Genomic DNA, 8,894 nt, shown 5'->3' with positions numbered 1-8,894 from the left:
AGTAATTAAAGAAAATATTTATTTATTCAGATAGCAATTCTGGGGTAATCCACTTGTTATCATGTGTCTTTCCTTAAACCTTTGTTATTTTATTTGCTTATTTGTTTTTAATATTTCACTATTAAAACACACATACTATATATCTGCTAGAAGCACATACTGGGTTGGAAACAGAGTAGGAATCAGTTCATGAACATGACTACGCTGCCTTGGTCTCAGGCTTTGCATATGTTGTAAATGTACAGGTGTGCAGCAAGATCCATTGCACATGCTGAACTCAGACATCCAAAAGGCCCTGGACTAAGAAGCAAAAATGATCCAGGCCCCCTTCACATACCTCACCACTAAAAAAACTCAGCACACAAACACCTATGTAGTCCATCGACATTTCACCTCTAGTGTCTCAGAGGTCTGTGATATTGCTCCTTGTCTAAGCCTTGTATACCTGTCCCACTGTATCTCTTGTCTTTAATTCTTATGGCTGTCTTTACTCCTCACAGCACATAGAGGTTCTGGGGGGATCATTATGACTCTAGGGCTCTATAGCAGTCACTCACATCACTTTCCCTATTGCTACAGCTCTGACTAGCAGTGCTTTGCAGATACTCTGAACACAGTATGAGCCTGAGCTTAGTGGGGATCTCTAAAACCTGGGTTCCATCTTGTAATAACATTCAGCAAAGTTGTGGTATGATAAATTGATAGCTGGGTAGTGGATGCACAAATGTTTGTGCTTAGAAACCATATCTCTCAATCACTTGCTGTCCTTTAAAATGTGACTCCTGGCTGACATCATAACTGCAATATGGATCAGCAGGCATATCTGAAGGCATATGGGGAGATCTGATGACATGTGGAGAGATCTGATGACATGTGGGGTGACCTGAAGACATGTGGGTTGATCTGATGGCATGTGGGGAGATCTGATGGCATGCGGTGAGATCTGATGGGCATGGCGAAAGGTCTGATGGGCATTTGGTTTGATTTGATGGTTTGTGGTTAGATCTGATGGCATTTGGAGGGATCTGATGGGCATACGAGGAGGCTGATGTGCATGTGAAGATATTTGATAGCATGTGGGGAGATTTGATGGGCATGTAAGGGTCATGTGAAAAGCTCTCAAGGGCATGTTGGTCATTTATGACTTTTTTTTATCCCCACTTTAACAGTTCCCTCCACAGTGACTGTGGATGCAGTAGCAGCGTGGGCTACTGTGAAGTAACTATAGGTAGCCATTTGAACCCTCCTCCATTGGACACAGCAGTAAGGTTAGAGCTGTGCTGATTTGATGATTAGTGTGAACTTTTTGGCAATGTTGTATATTCTCTTTTTCGGTTAAGATAGTATAAATTATGTTAGATTTTCAAAATATGTGTGTATGATATGTATGTGTGCATTCATACTGTGTATATGTATATGCACACACATTTGAAAGGTAAAGTTGGCTCTTTGCGGTATCCATAAATATATTTTGGCTGCTGCTCTGCCTGGTTAGCCACCCCTGGTTTAAATGGACCAGTTCCATTTTTTTTCCCTTGAATGTTTAGATTTGTTGCTGATGACTCTTGCAGTCTCTACATCTGGCTGTTTGGCTGACACAGACTAACAATGTGTGGGGAAGTAAAATATAAATAAAATATAAATAAAAATAAAATATAAATAAAATATAAATAAAAATAAAATATAAATAAAATACTTATTTTATCTATAAGAATTATTATTATAATTATTAATTTATAAAGTGCCAACATCTTCTGCAGAGCACTACACAATATTCAGTACATAAAAAGTATTTGAATCATTACATCATTTTAATAGGTACACCATCATGAGTTAATAGGAAAGAAAATCCTGCTAAACTATAGAGTACTAAACAAGGTTATGTAGAATGTTCTACTTGAGGCGAAAGGTAGTTACTTGATACTAAATGGGGTGTTTTTTGCAGCCCTGACATTAAAGTGTTATTATTTAATAAGACAACCAACATATATTTTTCAAAATACTAGCTTGTAACTAATTTATATTTTATCTTAAGGTGAAATTATTTGAGTGTATGCTAATGAAGAGATAATTTGAGTTTTACAGAGATAACTGATTAAGCTAGAGTTAGTCTGTTAATATGTTCCCTCTAGATGTGTTCTGTGCAATGACTCACAACAGCCTAGTAGTGAAGTGGTTAAATGATAAAGCATACTTACAAGTGTTCCAACTTTAGTTATACAAACAGTGGGAGGGGATAAAAAGAGAAACAGTGGCCAGAGGGGGCTGCTTACAAAGAAAACTTCCTGGAGTCACTGTCAGAACAACGTGGGTTAGCTATACAAGGGAGCACTAAACAGTGTTCTTTAGTGACTTGTGATAATAGTACATCTTTCAGCCTTAAAAAGCCATCCAAGTGCACAGTACAGGCGGAAGACAAGTAGATATACCAAGTTGATGAGGACCATGGCCCTGATGCTATTGCTAAAGTGCTGGCTCTTGGTGACCTTCTTCCATTCAATGATGGGATCTCACCTGAAAGGCATAGACATCCCTGAAAAACGTCACCACAAAGTCCAGCATGGACAGTGCAGCTACACTTTTCTGCTCCCTGAAATAGATAACTGTTACCCACCTCCTGCTGACTACCAGGTATCCAACTCACTGCAGAGAGATGCCCCTGCACAGCCTGAGCACCACTGGCCCAGCAAGAAGATACAAGAACTGGAGAGCATCATGGAGAATAATACTCAGTGGCTGCAAAAGGTGAGAGATGTATATATTCATTGCTGCTAAATGTAGCCAACTGAAAATTAAATAAAATAGGAGTTAAAAGTGATGTGGGCAGTTTATATGTTAACCATGGTTTATAATAAAATATTTTTTAAATAATGTATGATTATGTCAACACTTTTTGTATTTGAGTGTTTGCTTTTATTTGTATGTCTGCATTCTGCTTAATTAAAGGGCACTTATTTTGCATTTTAAGTTCCTGTGAAGCCTACCTTCTTTTATTTGGCTATCCAAGCAAATGGCATGTTGCACTATATGATGTGTGAGATGTACCATGCAACTGTTATATGCAATAATGCACTGTTAATGGCAGCATAATGGTGCTATATAAATATAATTGATGTTTGTCAAAGTAATTTGCTTGTCTGTGTATTTTTGTTAAAAAAAATAGATGATACAAAATAAGTCAATTATAATGCTACATTAATTGTACCCTTTGTTATGCAGCAGGCTAAGTTAGGAGTGTGAAAATAGTAATACAGTGCAGCGTAAAGCCAAGAAATGTCATAATGTTGCTTTGTAGTTGTAGTGTACTGTGCTAGAAGCTGAAAAGCAAAACTGTGCTATGTATTAAAGTGCATTATATGTACAAGTCATTTTTGATACACAGAATAGTGTTTGAGTGGTGTGTGCAGTACTTTTGTTCATAATAATCCCTAGTAAATTTTTTACTCGTACATATATTACCATTCTTGAGACAGATAAAGTGAGTTATAGTGCAGAAAGTAACAAGCAGCTGATACCAGTCTAGACCACATATCAGTCTCAGCAGTTTCCGCTTTCCCCGCATTGTTGAACACTGGACAGGATATATTAGTGGAGTAAGACTGTTTACCTGTCCTAAAGCGATCGCATTTGGCATGTGCTGGTAACCAGCGTTTGCAGTTTGGGGTCATTGGAGGAAAGTAAGTAAACAGAGCTGGCAGAGTACAAAAGGTGGCTCTGCTCCTGACATCAGGTGCAAGTACAAGTGGATTGGTTATTGGGACCAGGTGTAATGGACCTGGACTTACTAAGGGGCCCTACATCACCTGGCTGGGCTGCCCCCTTTCCATCCTGCGATGCGGCAGCTCTCAGTCACTGATAGACCACCTTGCGGCACTCTTGGTTGGGTGGCGCTGTATGACATAAAAAATGGAGAGAACTGGAAAGGAAGCACGGAGGCAGAGAAGCAAAACTGTAAGCAAATTTGGGAGCTGGGTGTTAAAAATAAGTATATGGGTTCAGGGTTACACTAATAACTGTTCTAATAAACTTAAAAGTGTGATGTGTAAACAGGTAAAGGCAGTTAAATGTCTGTTGCAGGACTCATTGCTGCTAACATTGCTGCTAACGGTGCAGTTTGTTTATTGATCTACATTGATACCTCTGGATGTGGGATAATGACATATAATGAGAAGGAAAACAAAATAATATCATGTGAAGGGTTGTACTACAGTTACAGCAGATAGTTGCATAATAAAACAAACACAAATTCTTCACTGTAGTAGCGAATAACATACTTGCCAACTCACCCGGAATGTCCGGGAGACTCACGAATTCTGGGTGGGTCCTCTGGATTCCCAGGAGAGTATGAGTCTCCCGCATCTGCCCACTTCCTAGTGAAGTGGGCAGAATTAAATCCAAAATGCCGAGTTTAACTGGGAATAGCGGCATTTGGCCCCAACCCCCACTGTAAAATGACGTGTTTGTGTCATTACATCACGAGGGCGGGGCCAAAATGACGAGATTTTCGAAGACCTGCCCCCTGCAGCTCCAGGATCATACTTGCCATAAGTTGGCAAGTATGGCAAATAATGAATCCTGAGTTTACCATTATTCAATTTATCATAATTTTGTTATTCTCCTTTCAATATCTAATACGTTTTGGTATATAAAGCACTATTTAGTAATGTTTTTTTATTTTGACAGATTATTTTTCATACATGCTTTTTCGAGATCCTCTCTTTTGCCAGGGCAAGCAGTAATCAAGGTTTAGAGGAATGTGACTTTAAAATGTTCTTTCATATTCTAAGCCAGCTATAGAGTGTAGAAAATAATTATTTTTTCCAAGAATATATTGCTGAGACATAGGGGCGGGTATTCAATTGTTCCTCCGGGCGCCACCGGAACGAGCGCGTTAAAACTATTACCGTTAATACGGTAATCACTCGCTGAATTTCATCTCGCAGCTCCCTGAGCTGCGAGATGAAATTCAGCAAGTAAACTACCGTATTAACGGTTTTTAAGCGCAAGTTTACCGTATAAACAGTAATAGTTTTAACGCACTCGTTCCGGCGGCGCCCGGAGGAACAATTGAATACCCCCCAGGGGGTCTGATTCATTAAGGCACGCAAACTGAACGTATTCTGCGTATTTTAAACAGCACTTGCCATATTGAGACATACACAACACACTGTGGGATATGTATAAAACATAGGTGCAATATAAAGTCCCAGCAGAATTCACAGAAAAAAAATAGTATTTCATTATTGGCACCTGTTAAAAATTTAGTCATTAATGAAATTTTACAAAAAAGTTGTTCTTTTTCAATTTTTTTCCCATGAAAAACATTTATCAGGATATTATTAATGCTTACTGTACATAAAATGCATTTCTACAGTTGCTCTTGATTGCAAACATATGTTTGCATGCGTATGTGTAAGTGTTTGGATACATTTTTCCTTATGATATTCCACATTTTCAGCTTTGGATAGAGTTATCCTCTTAATATATGTAGAAACTCATGTGAAATATGTTCTTTTTTTGATGCTGGTGTCATCATTTTTATCTAGTGTTTAGCAATGTAGCTTATGTCACATGACTAATTTTGATTGTTGCGCAATGCACTGTACAGCTGTCAGCTGCCACAGCTGCCCAGCTAAACTTGGATATTAGTGTCACTACATATAAGCAACATTGTTATATTCTCAGATTAAACTTGTGTTACAAACAATAATGTATGCCTTATTTTCAATCATAACTGATATGAAGTCACATTGTAGTTCCTCTTTGGCTGTGGTCTTTATTATGGTCAAAATAAAGCTCTTCTGTGAGTTCTAGTATCCATATATTTCACATTATTGGGGATCATCCTATGTATTTCAAAGTGGAACTAACAACCACAATATACACTCAGTGACAACTGATCGCTTTATCAAATATCTATTCAGTCAATCATGTGGCAGCAAATCAATACATCAAAGCATGCAAACATGGTCAATAATTTCAGTTATGGTTTAAACTTTAAACCAAACACCAGAATGGGAAAGAAATATGATCTTTGACCATGGAATGATTGTTGGTGCCAGACGGGGTGCTTTGAGTATCAGTAACTGCTGATCTCCTGAGATTTTCACGCACAACACTCTCTAAAGTTTACAGAGAATGGAGCCCAAAAAACATCCAACGAGCAGCAGTTCTGTGAGCAAAAACACTTTGTTTTATGAGAGAGGTCAGGGGAGAATAGCCAGACTGGTTCACGCTGAAAGGAAGATGTCAGTAACTCAAGTAACTAAGTTTTACAACAGTGATATGCAGAAGAGGATAGATAGATAGATAGACAGTCAGTCAAGTCAGTCAAACGCATGGGCTACATCAATAGAAGTCCACACCACGTTCCACTCATAACACCTAACAACAGGTAACTGAGGCTACAGGCAGCATGGCTCACTAAAACTGAAAAGGTGAAGTTTGGAAAAATGTTGCCTGGTCTGACAAATCTCAATTTCTGCTGCAAAATGCAGAGGTAGGTGGTGGTATAATGGTGTAGGGAATGTTTTCTTGGCAGACGTTAGGCCACTTAATACCAACTGAACATTGTTTAAATGCAACAGGCTACCTGAGTATTATTGTTGACCGTGTTCATCCATTTATGGCCACAATCTACCCATCTTCTGATGATTACTTCCAGCAGGACAATGTGGCATGACACAAAACACACGTCATCTCAAGCTGGTTACATGAGCATGACAATGAGTTCTGTGCACTCCAATGGCCTCTACAGACATCAAGGGCTAGATTTACTAAACTGCGGGTTTCAAAAAGTGGAGATGTTGCCTATAGCAACCAATCAGATTCTAGCTGTCATCTTGTAGAAAGTACTAAATAAATGAAAGCTAGAATCCGATTGGTTGCTATAGGCAACATCCCCACTTTTTCAAACCCGCAGTTTAGTAAATATACCCCCAGATCTCAATCCAATAGAGCAGCTTTGGGAGATATGGTGTAACAGGAGATTTGCAGCAAGAGTTTGTAGCTGACAAATCAACAACTGCATGATGCTATCATGTCAACATGCACTAGAATCTCTAGGGAATGTTTCCAGCACCTTACTGAATTTATACCACAAAGAATTCAGGTTGTTTCTATCCTCATTTACATGTTCACTTATCCCATATTATAAATAGGAGGCAATCAATAGAAACATTGACATTACTTTATAATTTTCTTTCATTTAAGCATTCAGCACACTACTGTCCACTGTGACCGTCTCCAGTCAGCATAGTCTCATACTGTAGAACTAATGTAACTTAGAAGAAAATGTAATTTTATCACTTTTACAAGAATGAATAGATAACAAGGGATTTATTTTTTTTCTTCCTATTTCTGTTTAGTTCCACTTTATTTTCATAGTTCTTATCCATTTAAAAAAGTGTACATAAGTGACATTTGCTTTGTGATTCTGAGTGTTTTAATTTTTATTAAATGTTTCTGCTTTCTTCACTTTCATAAATGCCCACTTTGGGCCTCATTTAGAGTCGGACGCAATGTGCATCTAAGACATGAAAGAGTAGGAGTGGGAGTGTGCCGCAGCTTGGTAGGGTATTACGAGTGGCATGCAACCCCAGTTGCGTCCCACTCAAAATACCTTACCAAGCTGCGACCAGTTCCTGCAACTAGCTAACTACTTGCGCCTCCTATTTCCTGCCATACTTTTTCAGTCTTGTTTTGACGTGTGTTCCCCCTGCGTCTTGATCCGACTAGGGTAGTTTTTGCGGGTAGACACCCATAGTATCTGAATTTTTCACGGTCATGCCAACATAACTCCGTGTTCCACCCTTTCCCTCGTACTGAGACGCAAGCTGTCGCAGTGTGCACTTGCGTTTAAAAAGCAGACGGAATTGTAGGAAACTGTTGCTTACTGCGCATGCCCCATCAGTGGAAATGTGCAGGATGTGCCTGAAATGGACTTTGCGTCCGACTCTAAATGAGGCCCTCTGAGTGTTTACAAGTAAGTATAAAACAAAGCAATGTGTTTTATAATATATCGTGTGTTGTGCACTTTTCTTTTTTCTTTCATTTCTGTGTCTGTGGCTGTGCTGACAGCATTCAATACAATATAAACACAGGTGTTGGTTTAAAGTAGAGATGAGCGGGCTCGGATATCTGAAATCCAAGCCCACCCGAACGTTGCCGATCCGAGCCGGATCCGAGACAGATCCGGGTATTCCCACCAATTGCAAAACTGAAACCGAGGCTCTAAATCATAATCCTGCTGTCGGATATCGCGATACTCGTATTCTATAAATTCCCTGCTAGCCGCCGCCATCTTCACTCGGGCATTGATCAGGGTAGAGGGAGGTTGTGTTAGGTGGTCCTCTGTCCTGCTATATCTCGTGCTGTGCTGTGCTTTATTTTTCAAAATAAATTCAAAACCTTAAATCCGAACCAAAACCTTTTGTCAGGTGTTTTGCGAAACAATTTCGAACCCAAAACCTCAAGCAAATCCGAATCCAAAACACAAAACACGAGACATCAAAAGTGGCCGGTGCACATCCCTAGTTTAAAGCAGATCCATTGTTTACACACTGTAGTGGCAGTAGAGTTGTCATATGTGCAGTTTTCACTGACACATGCCATATTTGGAAGGTCTTGTACCAGACCTGCTAATAAACAGCTGTTCAGCAAGCTGATCACAACATGTCAGCCTGCTCTAATTTCTCAATAGTCTGTGATGAGCATATTGCAAGATTGTAACTAGCAGGAGCCATGGGATCTGCACTTTATCTGAGATTAGAGGTGAGACGTTCCTTCGCGATTGGCAGAGGGGTATATTGAATACTGTCTACATTATTCAAGGAAGGAGATACTAAAATAGTTAGGCCTGCATTGTACTGATTGGTGGTGCATTGTATCTAAGG

The 8,894-nt window shown here is 39.3% G+C and overlaps 1 protein-coding gene across 1 annotated transcript in view; it reads left to right on the top strand.

Annotated features, from left to right (window-relative positions):
* The first annotated feature begins 2,310 nt into the window (after positions 1 to 2,310).
* LOC142138636 (angiopoietin-2-like) overlaps positions 2,311 to 8,894 on the top strand; it is a 45,763-nt gene continuing 39,179 nt past the window's right edge. The window contains exon 1 of the mRNA XM_075195459.1: positions 2,311 to 2,745. Coding sequence (XP_075051560.1) covers positions 2,437 to 2,745 — 309 coding nt within the window. The 5' untranslated portion in view covers positions 2,311 to 2,436. The remainder of the gene's footprint in view (positions 2,746 to 8,894) is intronic.

Source organism: Mixophyes fleayi, chromosome 2, assembly GCF_038048845.1.
Source record: "Mixophyes fleayi isolate aMixFle1 chromosome 2, aMixFle1.hap1, whole genome shotgun sequence".
NCBI classification, from domain to species: Eukaryota; Metazoa; Chordata; class Amphibia; order Anura; family Limnodynastidae; genus Mixophyes; species Mixophyes fleayi.
The sequence above is the reverse complement of the archived record's forward strand: the minus strand, read 5'-3'. Positions and strand labels throughout refer to the sequence as shown.